The 23335-nt window shown below is 49.1% G+C and overlaps 4 protein-coding genes across 4 annotated transcripts; all 4 read right to left on the bottom strand.

Moving 5' to 3' along the window:
* Positions 1–2577: 2577 nt before the first annotated feature.
* On the bottom strand, positions 2578–4494 carry LOC148838424 (zona pellucida sperm-binding protein 4-like). The gene is made up of 9 exons (XM_088911383.1): positions 4281–4494; positions 4018–4205; positions 3843–3940; positions 3639–3766; positions 3372–3561; positions 3137–3284; positions 2985–3060; positions 2779–2901; positions 2578–2714 (listed from the first exon to the last, which is right to left on the bottom strand). The coding sequence occupies exons 1-9, from the start codon at positions 4492–4494 to the stop codon at positions 2578–2580; spliced, it is 1302 nt and encodes a 433-aa protein (XP_088767509.1).
* Positions 4495–6408: 1914 nt separating this feature from the next.
* LOC148838423 (zona pellucida sperm-binding protein 3-like) lies at positions 6409–8434 on the bottom strand. The gene is made up of 9 exons (XM_088911468.1): positions 8072–8434; positions 7883–8001; positions 7704–7807; positions 7444–7621; positions 7245–7362; positions 7036–7121; positions 6836–6954; positions 6611–6736; positions 6409–6524 (listed from the first exon to the last, which is right to left on the bottom strand). Exons 1-9 carry the CDS (start codon positions 8432–8434, stop codon positions 6409–6411), a joined length of 1329 nt encoding a protein of 442 aa, XP_088767594.1.
* A 7131-nt stretch (positions 8435–15565) lies between these two features.
* LOC148838422 (zona pellucida sperm-binding protein 4-like) lies at positions 15566–17482 on the bottom strand. The gene is made up of 9 exons (XM_088911343.1): positions 17269–17482; positions 17006–17193; positions 16831–16928; positions 16627–16754; positions 16360–16549; positions 16125–16272; positions 15973–16048; positions 15767–15889; positions 15566–15702 (listed from the first exon to the last, which is right to left on the bottom strand). Exons 1-9 carry the CDS (start codon positions 17480–17482, stop codon positions 15566–15568), a joined length of 1302 nt encoding a protein of 433 aa, XP_088767469.1.
* A 1914-nt stretch (positions 17483–19396) lies between these two features.
* On the bottom strand, positions 19397–21422 carry LOC148838421 (zona pellucida sperm-binding protein 3-like). The gene is made up of 9 exons (XM_088911351.1): positions 21060–21422; positions 20871–20989; positions 20692–20795; positions 20432–20609; positions 20233–20350; positions 20024–20109; positions 19824–19942; positions 19599–19724; positions 19397–19512 (listed from the first exon to the last, which is right to left on the bottom strand). The coding sequence occupies exons 1-9, from the start codon at positions 21420–21422 to the stop codon at positions 19397–19399; spliced, it is 1329 nt and encodes a 442-aa protein (XP_088767477.1).
* Positions 21423–23335: the final 1913 nt, after the last annotated feature.

Here is a 23335-nt window from a genome sequence, read left to right as displayed (position 1 = left end):
GCAGCCAGGATCAATCTAAACAATGGTATTAAACATGCAAAAAACACGCTCAAACAGGAATTAGAGAAACACTTCACCACTAATGGCCCAAGGCGCATGTGGCAAGGTATACAGGCCCTCACAGACTACAAGAGGAAGAACATCTGTGCACCTGCCCATGATGCCTCCCTGCCTAACGAGCTCAACACCTTCTATGCTCGGTTTGAAGCCAACACAGAACCAGTCAACAGAGCTGCACCCTCCGCAGCTGACCAGCTGCTCTCACTATCTGCAGATGAGGTGAGGAGATCTCTGCTAAAAAGGACCCAGTCGCATCCTCAGAGCCTGCACCAATCAACTGGCGGGTGTATTCACAGACATTTTCAACATGTCTCTGGCCCAAGCCATAGTCCCCACCTGCTTCAAGACATCCACCATCATCCCAATACCAAAGAAAACCACAGTGACTTGTCTTAATGACTACCGACCAGTGGCACTAACATCTGTCATCATGAAGTGCTTTGAGAGGCTGGTCATGAAGCACATTAAGGACACCATTCCAAACACACTGGACCCGTACCCGTTTGCCTACCAGCTCAAAAGATCCACAGATGACGCAATCTTCACTGCCATACACACTGCCCTATCCCATCTGGACAAAAAGAACACATACGCAAGACTATTCATCGACTTCAGCTCAGCTTTTAACACTATCATTCCAGAGAAGCTAGTCAAGAAACTCAGTGCACTGGGTCTCAACACCACCCTCTGCAACTGGATTTGGGACTTTCTGACAGGCAGACCTCAGGCTGTCAGGCTTGGAAACCACACCTCCGGCACACTAACCCTGAACACTGGGGGCCCCCAGGGGTGTGTGCTTAGTCCATTACTCTACTCCCTCTACACCCACGACTGTAAGGCCAAACATAACACCAACCCCATCATCAAGTTTGCCGATGACACCACAGTTGTAGGTCTGATGACAATGATGAGAGGGCCTACAGAGAGGAGGTTAAAGTAAGATGTGAAGATGGGGTTAATTTTAAGTCCTTTCTGCATGAAGATTAGACTTCTAAGGCTGGAGTTTATGGCAGGAAGGGGGTTAACTGATAAGGATTCCAGATGCGAGCTAGGGAACCCCTGGAGACTAATCCCTGACCATTTGGCCAAAAAGCTGTAAACTGGTCAAACACGTGACCTCCCCCCTTTACCATAATAACGAATGACGAATCAGAGAAGCAAGGAAGGACTATATAAGCCTAAAGTTTGTACCGGCACTTTGAACAACACTTCCGTTTTGTCATTTCTTGCGGGAAACAAGATTTCAGCTTTATTGTTCCTTGCATGCAATAAAGTCATCCGTTTGACTCCATCTCGGGATCCAGAACCTTATTCTTTCCATTACAACAAGGTCAATCTCCTTACAACGTGGTGTGAGGACAACAACCTCACCCTCAATGTCAGCAAATCCGAGGAGCCGATCATTGCTTTCAGGAAACTGCAAAACGGACATGCCCCTATCCACAGCAACGGGACTATAGTGGAAAGGGTCAGTAACTTTCAATTCCTTGTCGTCCATATCACCGAGGACCTCACATGGTCTCTCAACACCACCTGTCTGATCAAGAAAGCACAACGGCACCTGTACCTCCTAAGATGGAGGAAGAAGGCTAAGATATGTCCCCAGATCCTCACTAACATTTACAGATGCAGTACAGAAAGCACACCGACAGGCTGCATCACAGTGTGGTATGGCAACTGCAGTACTGCTGACCGCAAAGCCCTACAGCGGGTGGTGAAAACATTCCATCACTGGGGTTGCCCTCCCATCTATACAGGACATTTATAACGGACAATGCTTGAGGAAAGCTCTTAGCATCAAAGACCCCACACACCCCAGCTACAGACTGTATGACCCTCTACCATCTGGAAAACGGTACCGCAGCATTCGGTCCCAGACTACCAACCTCAGAGACAGTTTTTACCCCCGAACTATCAAACTCCCAGCCTCTCTCACCTATGATCTGAACCTCACAGTGCCTTCTTTCTTACCAAAGACTCAAACACACATTGAAATCTACCTCTGCCTTACATGTCAAAAAGCTCACTCCCTATAATTTCATTCTGTTGATGCAAATTATCTATTACCTTTTTGTTGTTTTGCACACTGCCTGTTGTCTCCGTCTTTTTGTTATACAATTGTAGTGTTGTTTTTCTTTGTACTACTTATCGTCCGAGAGATAGCTAAATAGCATTTGATAATACCATATACCTGTATGAGTGTAATGACAAACAGGAACTTGACTTAAAAGACCTCACTCAGAACATCACCCTACAAGGAAAACAGGATGCAACAGTTTGAACTGATCAAGCTTCACACAAAGCATTAGGGGAAACCCAGATTACTTGTACCAGGTCCACCCGTGAGCCACATGCAACTGGAGCAGGAGAAAGGCATCCCACCCCCTCCATATAACTAGGTTTTACATTTAGACAATTGCTAGCTCTGCTTTAGGTTTTAGATACTAGGAAAAGAAAGTTAGTCTTAACAGACAGCAGGGACTGGAGTTGCATACAAAACCTCTTTATTACACGAGATCACAGTTTGACCATCTGTAACCGAGGTCTAGATCTCCACACAGCCATCAGCACCAGAACAGAGACCACAAGCACAGTGGAGGCAGCTACTACCGGCAGCCCATAGCTCAGGAACCGGGGTGCTGTGGAGAGAAGAGCTTTAGTAAGGGGTCAGACACAGGGAACAGGATCAGACACTCAGCCTCCACCCCCCTCCCTCACCTTCAGGATGGGAATCCAGCTGATCCAGAGCTGGAAGCTCAGATCCAACCAGGATCACTTCCCCACTGGACACCAGCACAGTTTCTCTGGAGGAGTCCTCTGCCACGCGAGCAACAGCTCTTCCTGCAAGAGGACAGGACAACAGCATCAGGAAAGGATACACACAGCTGACTGGCACACAACCGCCCCGTCCCGACAGAACTCACTCCTCCTGCCACAGGTGGGCACACAGCGCTCAGTAGCAGTCGGCTGGCACACTGCTGCACTACAGTGGATGAACACCTGGAGAGAGCAGAGCAAGGGTCACTGCACAGCCCAGGACCAGCCACCACCTCCTTCCCCACAAGCTGCTCCCTACCTTCTCCATCAGAGGCACCTGAGAGGCAGGATCCACAAAAGTGAACATCTGAATCATGAAGCGCTGGTAGTGCGTTGGGTACGGCAGCCCTGAGGAGCCACCCACAGGGATCAAGGTGGTCTGGTAGTTGTCACCTCCGTAGGGACACCTGCAAGGACAGCAACAGGGAGGGTGAGCTCTTCCACAAGGGGACACTACAGAGACAAGCCAGTCGGAGCCACAGGGGTCAGGTTACCCAGCAACCAGAAGGCTCCAGCTGGGCTGGCTGAGAGGACTGGGAGTGGAAGTGGCCCAGCAGTCCCCCAGGGTCAGGACAATGTTGGGGTCAGTCCTGTTCAAGATGTGGACCTCCACATACACAGGATCCCGCAGCACCTTGGTCACAGGGTAGTCCAGGTCACTGTAGTAGGAGTCATACAGCTCTCCTGAGGACGAGAGCAGCAGCGGGGTTCAGCAGGAGCCCCACACACTCGGCTCACACAGCCCAAGGCCTGACAGCTACCTCTTGCAATCCTGAGCTCCACACGGAGAGGTCCTGGAGACACTGCCGGAGGGGGCGGGGAGACCGTGTAGACCACAGCCTGCACTGGAACAAGGTCATCGTCTGCATACCTGCACTGGAAGAACAGCCTGGAGAGAGAGAAGCAGGCAGTCATGGGATCCAGCAAGACCAGAGCACTCTGGGAAGCAGCAGCCGCTCACTCACTTGTAGAAACTGTCCCTTGTGATGGAGCCAGCAGGTCCCCCAATCACAGCAAAGGTTGAGGACATCATGTTCTCATACACCACGGCACCACCTTCAATCTGGAGGAAGGACACATGAACAAGGTCAGGAATCCCCACAGGAACAACATCCTCAGCTGAAGGATCAAGCCCCTCACCTTCATGCTGGTGCCACAGGCACTGACTGGGAACTGGAACATGGCAAAGCCAGCAGTGGTGCCAACAGGGCCACAGGGGGCACTCCTGCCCCCCTGCAGGCTGACTGAATCCAGGCTCAGCTGAGGGCTGGTGGCATTCCTGGACACGACCACCACAAACTGGCCATCCCTGGTGCACTGGACAGTCACTGGAGGAAAGCAAGAGCTGGTAAACCAAGCCCGTTAAGCTCATCATAGAAGACGCTCAAGATCCAAAAACCCACCTTCATTCCCATAGTAACAGCGATTTTGGCTGGACGGATCAAAGCAGCAATTTTTAGCTTCACAGTCACTTTTACCGATAGTCAAGTCACCACATGCTATCTTGTCACTGTCATTAACCAGGCACTTCTGAACCTGAGCTAAAGAACAATCCAACGATAGCAAAAACAACACAATGTACAACCCCATCCTCCCTCTGCTCATTGACTTCTCCATCGTGAAACTCGCCGAGGAACTGCAGACAAGCTGCGCTCAGCTCCTGAAATACTCGCTGCGCCCTGATTGGCTGAGGGCGGCGATTGGAGGGCTGTAGCGCGCGCACGAGGACTTCGGACACTCAGAGCGACACCCGAGTCAGCTGATTCATCACGGAGCGTCCTGTTCGACTGGAACGAGCTATCGCGAGGCTTAGACTAATATCTCAACACGATGTGTTTGACCTCTTATCGAGTAAAGAGCTGCATCCGTCTCTAAGCGCTCTGTGCCATCAGCCGATTCAGAGAAGAACTGACGGTACAGAGGAGCGGTATAAACAGAGATGTGCAGTTTGGGATATTTTCGGTTGGTTCACTTTCTGGTTATATGCCAAAAAAAATCCGGTTTTCAGTTTTTAACTGATAGAAATACCAATGCACACTAGCTTCATCGTTGGCAGTGATATTCATGTACAGATGTAAATAATAAAAGGGGCATACAGCTGCTCTTACAGTCATCCAAACGAGGAGTCTCTTGCATTGTCTTGGAAAAACAAGCACGCAGAGGCAGAAGCATTACACTCCAAAGACGTTTTGCTGGCACGTTCAAATTAGTGAGTTACGGAGATTGTGACCGAGACAGACGAGCTGTTCGGTACAGTTGAGTTTTTCTGCCTTGTGTCATTCGTATTCTACAGTTTTTCCCTAAACACTGAAACCAGCGAAGTTTTGCAATTTCCCCCTGAAAGAGCAGAAGTCTAGCTTACAAATATGTGCTGTTAATACACTACGTTAGCGTTCACGTTTGATCAATTACAATATTTTAGCTAACAAAAATATAAACGAATGTTCTACTCAAAAACTACTGTGGTGGACAGCAGCTTCAAATGATCAATTTCAAATGAACGGAGCACATTTTGGTTTTAGGGATGTAAAGGGCTTTATCGTTTTAGCGATTCCGTCCACATGGAGCATCACATGTCTAGTTCGCGATTAATGTCTGTATTCACTTTTATGAGGCGCTTTAGAATAGCGGTACTTTCAGATTGTTTTAAACACAGTATTGCTCATCGGCCACTGGAAATTGGCCTTTGCCGTTAAGCCGGCGATACGGCCCCTTTTGGACCGTTATGTTGAGCAAGAAAAACCCAGACATTTTGCGCTTTAAACAAACACGTCGAGGAAAAGACCAAACTTCATTAAAGGGCACCGTTAATTACGGCAATAGGGAAAAGGCCATGGTGTGGTGGACTAATAATGCACGTGTTTAGATCCTGTAATCTTTTCCTTGGCCGTTTTAAAAGCCTATAAACCTGTTCATCTTTAAAATAGGATTTATGTCCAACTAACGTACAGCGCAAGTACAACACGCTTGATTTAGGATGCTGGGTACATATGCTGAAGCCTTTTACGTTGAGTTCACATACTGCTTTCCCAACGAAGTATTGGCGGTGCCCGTTTCTCCTCTTCGCGGAATAGGGGACCTTCGGAGATGCGAGAGTTGATAAATTCATCCATTGCCTTAAAGGCATGGAGGGGCTCTCGTTCTGGCAGCCGACATCAAAGAACTCCTGCCTGTGGCGCCGTTTTAAAACCTGTACGATCCGATACGTCACGGCTCAGGCTGCTCCCGTTTCCTGAAGAGAGCCCTGCTTTTCCCGGGAAGAACGCAGACACTGGACTCGGTCACTCCCAGGGTATTTTTACTAGTGATTTCAGTTGCTATGCTACAGTCTGGGAGAAGCAATACCGAACTGACACTTTCTACCCAACTGCTTGCTTGAGCAGCTGACCACCCTCAGTGTGCAGAAGCAGGAATCCTAGACAGTACTGCATTCCCACCCAACTTCACCAGTCCCCAAAACTCCCCTTAGGAAAGAAGCAGCTCCGTACAAGAGACACTTTGCAAACCAGTTTATTCCTCATTCACATCAAGTCAGTTCATGGGTTTGTGTTGCTTCCTCCTGTGCAGGACTGTCCCCAGCAGAGCAGCACAGACCAGCCCCACAGCAGTCACCACACCAGCCAGGATCACAGCCTCCACAGGCAGGCCTGGAAAGAAAGCACAGAGGAGCCTCAGCAAGTGGGCACTGCCACAGAGAGGGGCCAGCTGACATGACAGCACCTCCTGCCAGTACCTGCGGCTTTGTCCTCCTCTGCTCTTAGCTGGGAGCTCTGGCCTTCTGCCTCCACTGGCCTCTCAGCAACCTGCTCTTGCAGCACAAGCACGGGACCAACAGTGGCATCAGCTCCCCACTCAGGAGCTGCAACAAGAGCAGGACAAGCCTGGCTGTAGACCACTTCTTGACCCCCACTACCCTGAGGAGATCCATGCCATGAGTGGCAGAGGAAGGGTGCCTTACCCCCTGTAGAAGCCAGGTCCCTCCTGCTCCTGCCACCCCAATACCTGGATCGTACAGTAGGCACACAGCTGGAGTCACAGCAGCTGCAGACCTGGTCACTCCCATCCACTGATCTCCACCTACAGCAGGGACACAGGGTCAGAGCAGCTCCCTCAACTGAGCACCAGCTGGACACAGCAGCTCCCTGCCTCCTCACTGACCTGCTGCCCTCAGTGTAGCAGTCCTTGTTCAGGGGGTCCACACTCTGGGAAGCAGGAGTCACCTTCAGGTGGCAGGTGATGTAGATCTGCCAAGAGCACGAGTGGATCAAGCTACACCCAGGCCTCCATCTTGGGCTTGTAATGGACATGCTGTTCTCACAACCGGCACAAACCCATGAAAGCAGAAGGGATCAGGATCAAGTACTCACTGAGCTCCTGGCATCCTGATAGAACCTGAAGGCATCCAGCTTCATCTGCAGCTTGGTGTCCTGGGTTCTTGGCATGAACCGCGAGCTGGAGCCTGTGGATTTGGCATCAGTCAGGCACCTGAAAGGAGAGAAGGCAGTGTAGAACTGGAGAGACGGCAGGCAGTGTTCACTAGCTCAAGCCACCCGAGGTCACACCCACCCATAGTTCGCAATGAAGGAGTAGCTGGGAGTGGAGGTCTGGTCAGGGACCAAGGTGGCCACACAGCTGTCCACAAAGAGCCGCAGGGGTTGGTGGTTGGCCTGGGTGACGGAGGCTTCGATGTTCAGGACGTCCCCCAGGTAGAACACATTGGAGGACCTCCGGGAGCTCCAGTCATCTGGATGAGAAGGGAACCCCAATCTCAAGCACACATCCCATTGACCCAACTACACCGTGACTCGTCTCAGGGGGAGACCTACCACTCATGAGGCTCAGGGAGAAGTCCAGCAGATCCTCAGCAGACTTGGTGGAGGTGTAGGGGACCCAGGTGGGCTTCAGGGCATTGCTGCTCACATTGTAGAGCCTAGCAGACAGGAGGCAGGTGTCAGCAGGGAGTCAAGCTCCAGGCAGTCAGCCCTGCTGCTCCTCCAGGACTCACCTCATGTAGTGACACTCGATACCCACAACAGCGCCATTCGTTCTCACTATGGGGGTGTTGGCCACCGGCTTCGGGGTGTAGTGGAGAGAGAAGCCGTACACCAGTTGCTCATCCACGGTCTAGACAGATCACAGATCCAGTCACCCAACAGCCGAGAACCAAAAGCAGCCCAACCGCAGAACCACTTACCGTCAGCACACTGCGACACGCCTGCAGCTCAGCCTCGAAGATCAGGAGCTGCGCCGCGGTGTCCTGCCGGGTGACCGCACAGTCTCCCAGGCTGAGATCCGAGGCGTTGATCAGCTGCCCCGTGCCGAACAGGTCCGTCTTGACCTGCACCACGATCGTACTCTCCCCGCACTGCGCCGACACAGCCCGGATAACCTGCTGCTTCTGCTGCCGCGGCAGCAGAGGCGAGTCCAGAAAGGCGACCCCCTTGCGCCTGATGCCGGATTGGACGTTAGCGCGGGCGCGCCATTGCGCAGCGTCACACAGAACTGCGAGGAACAGCAAGGTCAACAGCCGAAAGGAAAGACCACTAGAAAACCCCATCTCGAAATGAAAACACCTCGCAAAACCACGATACCTGCTGTTTGCGAGCTCCTTCCTTTTAAAGCCACCGAGACTTTCGCACGTGATGACGTTCAGGTTCGCAGAGTGAAGATTTTCACGAGGACCCGAACTCTGTCCGCTCACACGCAGGAGGACAGGATATTGAATCAACCCCGTGGAAAAGCCGTTATAGTTCAAGTGAAGGAGGATCATGGAGACTAATTTCTCCTGAAAAGACGGGTCATTGTTTACAGTGAATACTTACGGTTAAACACCGGGGTAAAGTTAGCTTGAAGTTCGAAGACGATTTTGGCACGCCTGTAGCGTTTTCACGACACCTCTTAGGTCACCGAGCTATTGGCTTGTGAACAGCACTCCCCTATCCCAGTGCATAGTGCCACATTAAATAGAAGCACGAGAAAAAGAGAGTCAGAACGCAAAGCTGTGTCGGTCTTCTGTGTCAAAAATCGGTTTGAAAATCATGGGAGCTGTTTTTAATAAGCTGCTGAGTAAAGAATATTGGAATCTTTCTGCTGTCGGTATTGTGAATATAGTTGACCCTTACCTGAGTGAAAACAGGACATAAAGAAAGGGTTTCAGAAATCAAACCAAACTTTATTCCCGTGCTTACAGTCTGGGTAATTGGAGACTGCGCTGCTCTGCTTCCTATGGTGATATACGGGTTTTTCGCACGAAGCCGTATTGAGCAGTTTCAAAAAACTTTTTTATCAAAAAAGATCATTAGCTCACTGATAGTTTGATGTAGAGGCTGTGGAAATTTCCACAAGTCGTGCTCTTTAAAATGCATTTGGTTTGAAGGCGTTCTGTGCTTCCATTGCGAAGATATGGACAAAAGAATATTCGTGCGTGGTCAGAAAAAGTGATAAAAACGACAATATGAAGGCTGTTAAAACAGTCACAATGTACTTTATACACAAAGCAAGTGTTTTCGTAACCCTAGGAGGTTTCGTGAAAGCGATACAGGCGTGCCAAAACCGTTTTCGAACTTCAAGCTAACTTTACCCCGGTCAGTTACCCTAGGACGCTGGCTGTATTTTGTGGTACGTACATCTAATATTTCCTGTTAGAGCTTTTGCCTGCTGACCACCAGATGTTGAGAATGATCTGATCAGAGGTGAACTAGTGAGAAAAGATAAGACCTGGTCCGAAAACGTCTCACTTTACATACAGTACATCATAAGATCTCATTATTGACTTCTTACTTAAATGTCTTATTAGGATATGCCTGCTGTTATTCCTTACAAATCGTATTTCTAAAACCTTCTAAATCAGCGAACTCTACTTCCTCGTTTATTTTCGTCGGAGTGTTTCTCCTTTGTGGCGGTTGATATGTAGGAAAGGTTTGCACAAATGATTTCAATGAATTTGCCGAAAATGAGATATTTCGTGGATTGAATGTGTCCCTCTAGTGAAAAGACAAACTCGTAGTGATACAGTATTTCCTTCTCCAGATCTGTGTGCAGTGACGACACGTGTTTTGTCCCCCAGCTGTGTCCCAGTGGAAATGTTGGTTGTGGGGACTGCTGGAGTCAGTCTTCTACAGTTGAAAACACGAATGGCTTTACTTTAAGTCTTGACGATAGCACACACACATTGTCATTTGAAGTCGATTTAGAGAGGTGGACTGATCTGAAGAGTGTCTATTGCCAATAGTGAAGACTAATTTCTCCTGAGTAGACTGCTGATTGTTTACAATGAATATTAGAAACTAGGATCTTCGCTATATTTTGCGGTCACGGTATCTAAAATTTCCTGTTACAGCTGTTGCTACTGGCAAGATGTAAAAAATGAATAAGATAAGCGCTAGTCCCGACACGTCTGAATTCACATCGACTATAAGATTATTATTGAATTAAAACTGTGAATGTCTCCTTCTGCCAAAATGACCGTTGTATAGTTACAGTCTTGTAAATGATAAAACTCCTTCTTTGTTTTCGTTCGAATGTTCTTCTGCTTCGCCGGTCAATTTGGAGGAAAAGCGCTGGGTGAACGATTTCAAGAATTAAAAGCCTAAAACGACATCTTTCGTGTTTTAACTATGTCCCTGTGGTGAAAAGGGAGAAACTCGACGTGATATTTCCTTCTCCGGATCTGCGTGCAGTGCAGACACGCTTTGTCCCAGCGAAAATGTCGGACGCGCGCGGAGCGCAGACAACTGTTCTCACACCTTCCGATCCAGGAGCGAAACAGGCGCCTGGCGTTGCTGCTCTTTCCATTAGCAGCCGCGCTTGATCGTTTGCAACGGATTAAAAACGGGCTGCACGCATGCTTCTCTGTTAGCATGGCTTTGTTGCAGCTCTGGGGTCCTGGGTTCGATTCGTGGTGGGCTTTCTTCTGGGGGAGTTTGCAAGCTCTCCATTTTCACCCCACCGTCCAAATACTGTACGTGCTGTCACGGTGAACCAGCCGAACTAGCTACTCCCCCCCCCCACATCTGATGGTCCATTGTGTGTTGGGTTAGGAACCGGCTGGTCTCCACTCTCTGTTGGGCTCTGTGTTTGGACAGCTGGGTAAACGCAGCTTTTCTTGTCAAACTGATCTGTGAATCTCCAACTTTACTTGCTTAAACCTGTATTTTACACACAAAAGCTACATCTGTAGTGTAATAGGAATTGTCTAATCCATCCATAGATAATCCATCGAGGCCCAGAGTGGGGTACACCCAGGATGGGACACCAGTCTATTGTAGTAAATATTGGAAGGAAGTGCTTGTTTTTTGTAAATAGTCCGATGAAACAATGAATTTCCGATACCACCAACAATGATCATTGTTGGAAGTGATGCACAGAAATTCGTGCCCCCAGCATTCAGCACAGGCATTTTGTTTTTACAAAATGAGATGAGACACGATGCGCTGACAGCCTTAAACTTTGCCCTTGTGGTAAAACATTAAATAGGGGGGCTGGTCTGAATTTCAGGCAATTGTATTTAAAAATTATATGACCAGCAAACAGGGAGAGAGGAGAATGTGCGTGATTTTGGAACACTGCCAGGCTTGTGAGCACAGGAAAGCGTGATAGGCAGCAGAAAAATACTTAAGGACACTTCTAGGTTTATTTGAGAAAAATACATAACTTCTTTTAAGTTCTGAAATGGAAACGGGGAAAACGCAAGCTTGCGGAGTGCTCAGGCAGGTAAGCCCCACATTATTTGTGAAGAACCTTTGTTTATCGTTGGCAAAGGAGCGGACACGTATTACATGTGGAGAAAAAGCTGCCTCTTTCAAATGACACAGTCACTCGTAGAATTCTTGATATGGCGGATGTCAAAAGTACGCTGATGGAGCACGTCAAAAGGAGCAGATGCTTTTCACCGCAATTAGAGGACTCTGTAGATGTCGTTGGTTTGGCCAATTTGCTAGTTCATGATAGGCATGAGTTTGAGGGCACAGCCCATGAGCACTTTCTGTTCTATAAGCTACTACCAACAAGAACTATAGGAGAGTAAATATTTCAGTTCTGAATGAATTTATCAAAGAGAATGGCATCGACTGGAAAAAATGCATCAGAGTTTGCACAGACGGCGCTAGAGCGATAACAGGCAGACACAGCGGTGGAGTTGCACGAATTAGAGACATTGCTCCAGATATGAAGTGGACGCACTGCAGCATTTACCACGAGGCCTTGGCAGTCAAACTGCCTGAGGATTTAAGATCTGTTCGACTGTTGTGAATTGTATCAAGGCTCACCCCTCTCACTGAAACGGTAAGTGCCCAGTGCTGTTTATATTATACACGCATGTGCACACGCGCTCATGTTGGTCTTTGAGATTTGTGATTCCTATGAGGAAATGACTCATGGGGGGTAGCTGGATGCTTTGGTTTGATGAGGGGTGGTACTTGGTCAAAGAACTTTGAGAACCACTGGTTTAAGGTGATGGAGTGAGGGAACTAATCTGAGTCCTGAATTGTTGTAGCAGGTGGCATTAATCTAGGTCCACTTTCTCAGTATGAAAAGCCAACCGGTTAATTAGACAGCAGCCCACTTCTGGCTATCACTACTGCCAGTAGTAATTCACTACAAGACTGCCACACTTGTGACTCAATTTGTGAGCAGGCACTAAACAGACAACTCGTTACAAATTGATAAACCTGTTGTCTATTGGACAACCAGTAATACCAGACAGGCAAAACAATACAGCTGGGAGCAGGGGTGTAGTCCAGATGGAACTCGAGAAGAGAGCCCAAGCACACCCCAGCAAGCTACAGTTTGACAAGAACCAGATACTCCTATGTATGCACCTGTCAATGTTGATACATTTCAGTAGCAAGGAAATACAGGCATTTTGATTACAAAATGGTTAAACAGAGGAGTGTGCAAGTAAACATTGAATTATCTACCTAGGTGTTAGAATGGTTACTGTCCCACTGCCCCTGAAATTGGAGTCCGCATAGAGCCCAGGAAGATCCTATGAAGGGAAGGCAGTTGTATCCAAGTGTGAAATGCACAGAATTAACCTTGGGCTTACACACAGGTTGTCTTTCAGATATTGGATGAGAAATGAAGCTTAATCGAGCAATAAATCAGAACTAAGGCAGCCAGGATCAATCTAAACAATGGTATTAAACATGCAAAAAACACGCTCAAACAGGAATTAGAGAAACACTTCACCACTAATGGCCCAAGGCGCATGTGGCAAGGTATACAGGCCCTCACAGACTACAAGAGGAAGAACATCTGTGCACCTGCCCATGATGCCTCCCTGCCTAACGAGCTCAACACCTTCTATGCTCGGTTTGAAGCCAACACAGAACCAGTCAACAGAGCTGCACCCTCCGCAGCTGACCAGCTGCTCTCACTATCTGCAGATGAGGTGAGGAGATCTCTGCTAAAAAGGACCCAGTCGCATCCTCAGAGCCTGCACCAATCAACTGGCGGGTGTATTCACAGACATTTTCAACATGTCTCTGGCCCAAGCCATAGTCCCCACCTGCTTCAAGACATCCACCATCATCCCAATACCAAAGAAAACCACAGTGACTTGTCTTAATGACTACCGACCAGTGGCACTAACATCTGTCATCATGAAGTGCTTTGAGAGGCTGGTCATGAAGCACATTAAGGACACCATTCCAAACACACTGGACCCGTACCCGTTTGCCTACCAGCTCAAAAGATCCACAGATGACGCAATCTTCACTGCCATACACACTGCCCTATCCCATCTGGACAAAAAGAACACATACGCAAGACTATTCATCGACTTCAGCTCAGCTTTTAACACTATCATTCCAGAGAAGCTAGTCAAGAAACTCAGTGCACTGGGTCTCAACACCACCCTCTGCAACTGGATTTGGGACTTTCTGACAGGCAGACCTCAGGCTGTCAGGCTTGGAAACCACACCTCCGGCACACTAACCCTGAACACTGGGGGCCCCCAGGGGTGTGTGCTTAGTCCATTACTCTACTCCCTCTACACCCACGACTGTAAGGCCAAACATAACACCAACCCCATCATCAAGTTTGCCGATGACACCACAGTTGTAGGTCTGATGACAATGATGAGAGGGCCTACAGAGAGGAGGTTAAAGTAAGATGTGAAGATGGGGTTAATTTTAAGTCCTTTCTGCATGAAGATTAGACTTCTAAGGCTGGAGTTTATGGCAGGAAGGGGGTTAACTGATAAGGATTCCAGATGCGAGCTAGGGAACCCCTGGAGACTAATCCCTGACCATTTGGCCAAAAAGCTGTAAACTGGTCAAACACGTGACCTCCCCCCTTTACCATAATAACGAATGACGAATCAGAGAAGCAAGGAAGGACTATATAAGCCTAAAGTTTGTACCGGCACTTTGAACAACACTTCCGTTTTGTCATTTCTTGCGGGAAACAAGATTTCAGCTTTATTGTTCCTTGCATGCAATAAAGTCATCCGTTTGACTCCATCTCGGGATCCAGAACCTTATTCTTTCCATTACAACAAGGTCAATCTCCTTACAACGTGGTGTGAGGACAACAACCTCACCCTCAATGTCAGCAAATCCGAGGAGCCGATCATTGCTTTCAGGAAACTGCAAAACGGACATGCCCCTATCCACAGCAACGGGACTATAGTGGAAAGGGTCAGTAACTTTCAATTCCTTGTCGTCCATATCACCGAGGACCTCACATGGTCTCTCAACACCACCTGTCTGATCAAGAAAGCACAACGGCACCTGTACCTCCTAAGATGGAGGAAGAAGGCTAAGATATGTCCCCAGATCCTCACTAACATTTACAGATGCAGTACAGAAAGCACACCGACAGGCTGCATCACAGTGTGGTATGGCAACTGCAGTACTGCTGACCGCAAAGCCCTACAGCGGGTGGTGAAAACATTCCATCACTGGGGTTGCCCTCCCATCTATACAGGACATTTATAACGGACAATGCTTGAGGAAAGCTCTTAGCATCAAAGACCCCACACACCCCAGCTACAGACTGTATGACCCTCTACCATCTGGAAAACGGTACCGCAGCATTCGGTCCCAGACTACCAACCTCAGAGACAGTTTTTACCCCCGAACTATCAAACTCCCAGCCTCTCTCACCTATGATCTGAACCTCACAGTGCCTTCTTTCTTACCAAAGACTCAAACACACATTGAAATCTACCTCTGCCTTACATGTCAAAAAGCTCACTCCCTATAATTTCATTCTGTTGATGCAAATTATCTATTACCTTTTTGTTGTTTTGCACACTGCCTGTTGTCTCCGTCTTTTTGTTATACAATTGTAGTGTTGTTTTTCTTTGTACTACTTATCGTCCGAGAGATAGCTAAATAGCATTTGATAATACCATATACCTGTATGAGTGTAATGACAAACAGGAACTTGACTTAAAAGACCTCACTCAGAACATCACCCTACAAGGAAAACAGGATGCAACAGTTTGAACTGATCAAGCTTCACACAAAGCATTAGGGGAAACCCAGATTACTTGTACCAGGTCCACCCGTGAGCCACATGCAACTGGAGCAGGAGAAAGGCATCCCACCCCCTCCATATAACTAGGTTTTACATTTAGACAATTGCTAGCTCTGCTTTAGGTTTTAGATACTAGGAAAAGAAAGTTAGTCTTAACAGACAGCAGGGACTGGAGTTGCATACAAAACCTCTTTATTACACGAGATCACAGTTTGACCATCTGTAACCGAGGTCTAGATCTCCACACAGCCATCAGCACCAGAACAGAGACCACAAGCACAGTGGAGGCAGCTACTACCGGCAGCCCATAGCTCAGGAACCGGGGTGCTGTGGAGAGAAGAGCTTTAGTAAGGGGTCAGACACAGGGAACAGGATCAGACACTCAGCCTCCACCCCCCTCCCTCACCTTCAGGATGGGAATCCAGCTGATCCAGAGCTGGAAGCTCAGATCCAACCAGGATCACTTCCCCACTGGACACCAGCACAGTTTCTCTGGAGGAGTCCTCTGCCACGCGAGCAACAGCTCTTCCTGCAAGAGGACAGGACAACAGCATCAGGAAAGGATACACACAGCTGACTGGCACACAACCGCCCCGTCCCGACAGAACTCACTCCTCCTGCCACAGGTGGGCACACAGCGCTCAGTAGCAGTCGGCTGGCACACTGCTGCACTACAGTGGATGAACACCTGGAGAGAGCAGAGCAAGGGTCACTGCACAGCCCAGGACCAGCCACCACCTCCTTCCCCACAAGCTGCTCCCTACCTTCTCCATCAGAGGCACCTGAGAGGCAGGATCCACAAAAGTGAACATCTGAATCATGAAGCGCTGGTAGTGCGTTGGGTACGGCAGCCCTGAGGAGCCACCCACAGGGATCAAGGTGGTCTGGTAGTTGTCACCTCCGTAGGGACACCTGCAAGGACAGCAACAGGGAGGGTGAGCTCTTCCACAAGGGGACACTACAGAGACAAGCCAGTCGGAGCCACAGGGGTCAGGTTACCCAGCAACCAGAAGGCTCCAGCTGGGCTGGCTGAGAGGACTGGGAGTGGAAGTGGCCCAGCAGTCCCCCAGGGTCAGGACAATGTTGGGGTCAGTCCTGTTCAAGATGTGGACCTCCACATACACAGGATCCCGCAGCACCTTGGTCACAGGGTAGTCCAGGTCACTGTAGTAGGAGTCATACAGCTCTCCTGAGGACGAGAGCAGCAGCGGGGTTCAGCAGGAGCCCCACACACTCGGCTCACACAGCCCAAGGCCTGACAGCTACCTCTTGCAATCCTGAGCTCCACACGGAGAGGTCCTGGAGACACTGCCGGAGGGGGCGGGGAGACCGTGTAGACCACAGCCTGCACTGGAACAAGGTCATCGTCTGCATACCTGCACTGGAAGAACAGCCTGGAGAGAGAGAAGCAGGCAGTCATGGGATCCAGCAAGACCAGAGCACTCTGGGAAGCAGCAGCCGCTCACTCACTTGTAGAAACTGTCCCTTGTGATGGAGCCAGCAGGTCCCCCAATCACAGCAAAGGTTGAGGACATCATGTTCTCATACACCACGGCACCACCTTCAATCTGGAGGAAGGACACATGAACAAGGTCAGGAATCCCCACAGGAACAACATCCTCAGCTGAAGGATCAAGCCCCTCACCTTCATGCTGGTGCCACAGGCACTGACTGGGAACTGGAACATGGCAAAGCCAGCAGTGGTGCCAACAGGGCCACAGGGGGCACTCCTGCCCCCCTGCAGGCTGACTGAATCCAGGCTCAGCTGAGGGCTGGTGGCATTCCTGGACACGACCACCACAAACTGGCCATCCCTGGTGCACTGGACAGTCACTGGAGGAAAGCAAGAGCTGGTAAACCAAGCCCGTTAAGCTCATCATAGAAGACGCTCAAGATCCAAAAACCCACCTTCATTCCCATAGTAACAGCGATTTTGGCTGGACGGATCAAAGCAGCAATTTTTAGCTTCACAGTCACTTTTACCGATAGTCAAGTCACCACATGCTATCTTGTCACTGTCATTAACCAGGCACTTCTGAACCTGAGCTAAAGAACAATCCAACGATAGCAAAAACAACACAATGTACAACCCCATCCTCCCTCTGCTCATTGACTTCTCCATCGTGAAACTCGCCGAGGAACTGCAGACAAGCTGCGCTCAGCTCCTGAAATACTCGCTGCGCCCTGATTGGCTGAGGGCGGCGATTGGAGGGCTGTAGCGCGCGCACGAGGACTTCGGACACTCAGAGCGACACCCGAGTCAGCTGATTCATCACGGAGCGTCCTGTTCGACTGGAACGAGCTATCGCGAGGCTTAGACTAATATCTCAACACGATGTGTTTGACCTCTTATCGAGTAAAGAGCTGCATCCGTCTCTAAGCGCTCTGTGCCATCAGCCGATTCAGAGAAGAACTGACGGTACAGAGGAGCGGTATAAACAGAGATGTGCAGTTTGGGATATTTTCGGTTGGTTCACTTTCTGGTTATATGCCAAAAAAAATCCGGTTTTCAGTTTTTAACTGATAGAAATACCAATGCACACTAGCTTCATCGTTGGCAGTGATATTCATGTACAGATGTAAATAATAAAAGGGGCATACAGCTGCTCTTACAGTCATCCAAACGAGGAGTCTCTTGCATTGTCTTGGAAAAACAAGCACGCAGAGGCAGAAGCATTACACTCCAAAGACGTTTTGCTGGCACGTTCAAATTAGTGAGTTACGGAGATTGTGACCGAGACAGACGAGCTGTTCGGTACAGTTGAGTTTTTCTGCCTTGTGTCATTCGTATTCTACAGTTTTTCCCTAAACACTGAAACCAGCGAAGTTTTGCAATTTCCCCCTGAAAGAGCAGAAGTCTAGCTTACAAATATGTGCTGTTAATACACTACGTTAGCGTTCACGTTTGATCAATTACAATATTTTAGCTAACAAAAATATAAACGAATGTTCTACTCAAAAACTACTGTGGTGGACAGCAGCTTCAAATGATCAATTTCAAATGAACGGAGCACATTTTGGTTTTAGGGATGTAAAGGGCTTTATCGTTTTAGCGATTCCGTCCACATGGAGCATCACATGTCTAGTTCGCGATTAATGTCTGTATTCACTTTTATGAGGCGCTTTAGAATAGCGGTACTTTCAGATTGTTTTAAACACAGTATTGCTCATCGGCCACTGGAAATTGGCCTTTGCCGTTAAGCCGGCGATACGGCCCCTTTTGGACCGTTATGTTGAGCAAGAAAAACCCAGACATTTTGCGCTTTAAACAAACACGTCGAGGAAAAGACCAAACTTCATTAAAGGGCACCGTTAATTACGGCAATAGGGAAAAGGCCATGGTGTGGTGGACTAATAATGCACGTGTTTAGATCCTGTAATCTTTTCCTTGGCCGTTTTAAAAGCCTATAAACCTGTTCATCTTTAAAATAGGATTTATGTCCAACTAACGTACAGCGCAAGTACAACACGCTTGATTTAGGATGCTGGGTACATATGCTGAAGCCTTTTACGTCGAGTTCACATACTGCTTTCCCAACGAAGTATTGGCGGTGCCCGTTTCTCCTCTTCGCGGAATAGGGGACCTTCGGAGATGCGAGAGTTGATAAATTCATCCATTGCCTTAAAGGCATGGAGGGGCTCTCGTTCTGGCAGCCGACATCAAAGAACTCCTGCCTGTGGCGCCGTTTTAAAACCTGTACGATCCGATACGTCACGGCTCAGGCTGCTCCCGTTTCCTGAAGAGAGCCCTGCTTTTCCCGGGAAGAACGCAGACACTGGACTCGGTCACTCCCAGGGTATTTTTACTAGTGATTTCAGTTGCTATGCTACAGTCTGGGAGAAGCAATACCGAACTGACACTTTCTACCCAACTGCTTGCTTGAGCAGCTGACCACCCTCAGTGTGCAGAAGCAGGAATCCTAGACAGTACTGCATTCCCACCCAACTTCACCAGTCCCCAAAACTCCCCTTAGGAAAGAAGCAGCTCCGTACAAGAGACACTTTGCAAACCAGTTTATTCCTCATTCACATCAAGTCAGTTCATGGGTTTGTGTTGCTTCCTCCTGTGCAGGACTGTCCCCAGCAGAGCAGCACAGACCAGCCCCACAGCAGTCACCACACCAGCCAGGATCACAGCCTCCACAGGCAGGCCTGGAAAGAAAGCACAGAGGAGCCTCAGCAAGTGGGCACTGCCACAGAGAGGGGCCAGCTGACATGACAGCACCTCCTGCCAGTACCTGCGGCTTTGTCCTCCTCTGCTCTTAGCTGGGAGCTCTGGCCTTCTGCCTCCACTGGCCTCTCAGCAACCTGCTCTTGCAGCACAAGCACGGGACCAACAGTGGCATCAGCTCCCCACTCAGGAGCTGCAACAAGAGCAGGACAAGCCTGGCTGTAGACCACTTCTTGACCCCCACTACCCTGAGGAGATCCATGCCATGAGTGGCAGAGGAAGGGTGCCTTACCCCCTGTAGAAGCCAGGTCCCTCCTGCTCCTGCCACCCCAATACCTGGATCGTACAGTAGGCACACAGCTGGAGTCACAGCAGCTGCAGACCTGGTCACTCCCATCCACTGATCTCCACCTACAGCAGGGACACAGGGTCAGAGCAGCTCCCTCAACTGAGCACCAGCTGGACACAGCAGCTCCCTGCCTCCTCACTGACCTGCTGCCCTCAGTGTAGCAGTCCTTGTTCAGGGGGTCCACACTCTGGGAAGCAGGAGTCACCTTCAGGTGGCAGGTGATGTAGATCTGCCAAGAGCACGAGTGGATCAAGCTACACCCAGGCCTCCATCTTGGGCTTGTAATGGACATGCTGTTCTCACAACCGGCACAAACCCATGAAAGCAGAAGGGATCAGGATCAAGTACTCACTGAGCTCCTGGCATCCTGATAGAACCTGAAGGCATCCAGCTTCATCTGCAGCTTGGTGTCCTGGGTTCTTGGCATGAACCGCGAGCTGGAGCCTGTGGATTTGGCATCAGTCAGGCACCTGAAAGGAGAGAAGGCAGTGTAGAACTGGAGAGACGGCAGGCAGTGTTCACTAGCTCAAGCCACCCGAGGTCACACCCACCCATAGTTCGCAATGAAGGAGTAGCTGGGAGTGGAGGTCTGGTCAGGGACCAAGGTGGCCACACAGCTGTCCACAAAGAGCCGCAGGGGTTGGTGGTTGGCCTGGGTGACGGAGGCTTCGATGTTCAGGACGTCCCCCAGGTAGAACACATTGGAGGACCTCCGGGAGCTCCAGTCATCTGGATGAGAAGGGAACCCCAATCTCAAGCACACATCCCATTGACCCAACTACACCGTGACTCGTCTCAGGGGGAGACCTACCACTCATGAGGCTCAGGGAGAAGTCCAGCAGATCCTCAGCAGACTTGGTGGAGGTGTAGGGGACCCAGGTGGGCTTCAGGGCATTGCTGCTCACATTGTAGAGCCTAGCAGACAGGAGGCAGGTGTCAGCAGGGAGTCAAGCTCCAGGCAGTCAGCCCTGCTGCTCCTCCAGGACTCACCTCATGTAGTGACACTCGATACCCACAACAGCGCCATTCGTTCTCACTATGGGGGTGTTGGCCACCGGCTTCGGGGTGTAGTGGAGAGAGAAGCTGTACACCAGTTGCTCATCCACGGTCTAGACAGATCACAGATCCAGTCACCCAACAGCCGAGAACCCGAAGCTGCCCAACCGCAGAACCACTTACCGTCAGCACACTGCGACACGCCTGCAGCTCAGCCTCGAAGATCAGGAGCTGCGCCGCGGTGTCCTGCCGGGTGACCGCACAGTCTCCCAGGCTGAGATCCGAGGCGTCGATCAGCTGCCCGGTGCCGAACAGGTCCGTCTTGACCTGCACCACGATCGTACTCTCCCCGCACTGCGCCGACACAGCCCGGATAACCTGCTGCTTCTGCTGCCGCGGCAGCAGAGGCGAGTCCAGAAAGGCGACCCCCTTGCGCCTGATGCCGGATTGGACGTTAGCGCGGGCGCGCCATTGCGCAGCGTCACACAGAACTGCGAGGAACAGCAAGGTCAACAGCCGAAAGGAAAGACCACTAGAAAACCCCATCTCGAAATGAAAACACCTCGCAAAACCACGATACCTGCTGTTCGCGAGCTCCTTCCTTTTAAAGCCACCGAGACTTTCACGCGTGATGACGTTCAGGTCCGCAGAGTGAAGATTTTCACGAGGACCCGAACTCTGTCCGCTCACACGCAGGAGGACAGGATATTGAATCAACCCCGTGGAAAAGCCGTTATAGTTCAAGTGAAGGAGGATCATGGAGACTAATTTCTCCTGAAAAGACGGGTCATTGTTTACAGTGAATACTTACGGTTAAACACCGGGGTAAAGTTAGCTTGAAGTTCGAAGACGATTTTGGCACGCCTGTAGCGTTTTCACGACACCTCTTAGGTCACCGAGCTATTGGCTTGTGAACAGCACTCCCCTATCCCAGTGCATAGTGCCACATTAAATAGAAGCACGAGAAAAAGAGAGTCAGAACGCAAAGCTGTGTCGGTCTTCTGTGTCAAAAATCGGTTTGAAAATCATGGGAGCTGTTTTTAATAAGCTGCTGAGTAAAGAATATTGGAATCTTTCTGCTGTCGGTATTGTGAATATAGTTGACCCTTACCTGAGTGAAAACAGGACATAAAGAAAGGGTTTCAGAAATCAAACCAAACTTTATTCCCGTGCTTACAGTCTGGGTAATTGGAGACTGCGCTGCTCTGCTTCCTATGGTGATATACGGGTTTTTCGCACGAAGCCGTATTGAGCAGTTTCAAAAAACTTTTTTTATCAAAAAAGATAATTAGCTCACTGATAGTTTGATGTAGAGGCTGTGGAAATTTCCACAAGTCGTGGTCTTTAAAATGCATTTGGTTTGAAGGCGTTCTTCCATTGCGAACATATGGACAAAAGAATATTCGTGCGTGGTCAGAAAAAGTGATAAAAACGACAATATGAAGGCTGTTAAAACAGTCACAATGTACTTTATACACAAAGCAAGTGTTTTCGTAACCCTAGGAGGTTTCGTGAAAGCGATACAGGCGTGCCAAAACCGTTTTCGAACTTCAAGCTAACTTTACCCCGGTCAGTTACCCTAGGACGCTGGCTGTATTTTGTGGTACGTACATCTAATATTTCCTGTTAGAGCTTTTGCCTGCTGACCACCAGATGTTGAGAATGATCTGATCAGAGGTGAACTAGTGAGAAAAGATAAGACCTGGTCCGAAAACGTCTCACTTTACATACAGTACATCATAAGATCTCATTATTGACTTCTTACTTAAATGTCTTATTAGGATATGCCTGCTGTTATTCCTTACAAATTGTATTTCTAAAACCTTCTAAATCAGCGAACTCTACTTCCTCGTTTATTTTCGTCGGAGTGTTTCTCCTTTTTGGCGGTTGATATGTAGGAAAGGTTTGCACAAATGATTTCAATGAATTTGCCGAAAATGAGATATTTCGTGGATTGAATGTGTCCCTCTAGTGAAAAGACAAACTCGTAGTGATACAGTATTTCCTTCTCCAGATCTGTGTGCAGTGACGACACGTGTTTTGTCCCCCAGCTGTGTCCCAGTGGAAATGTTGGTTGTGGGGACTACTGGAGTAAATGGCTTTACTTTAAGTCTTGACGATAGCACACACACATTGTCATTTGAAGTCGATTTAGAGAGCTGGACTGATCTGAAGAGTGTCTATTGGGTTGGACTCCTGACTAGTGTACATTCCGGGGGAGTTTGCATGTTCAGTTATGCTAGGAACTGGCTCATCTCCACCACTTTTATTGGACTCAGTCTGTAGAGAAGTGGGTGAAAGTTACAACCATTTTGTTCATGCACAGCACTAGTCCCCAAGTTAAATCATGGTTTAATTTTTGCTTTGACAGGTAGCTGAAGGAAAAACTAATTGTAATCAAACTAGAAATGTTTGGCTGGCTGGGTCCTGGTGTGTTGTTCTAAAGAAGTAGAACAGGA

The sequence above is a fragment of the Atractosteus spatula genome, chromosome 3 (genome assembly GCF_055471065.1).
Source record: "Atractosteus spatula isolate fAtrSpa1 chromosome 3, fAtrSpa1.hap1, whole genome shotgun sequence".
Classification (NCBI taxonomy): Eukaryota; Metazoa; Chordata; class Actinopteri; order Semionotiformes; family Lepisosteidae; genus Atractosteus; species Atractosteus spatula.
This window is presented reverse-complemented; position numbering and strand designations above follow the sequence as displayed.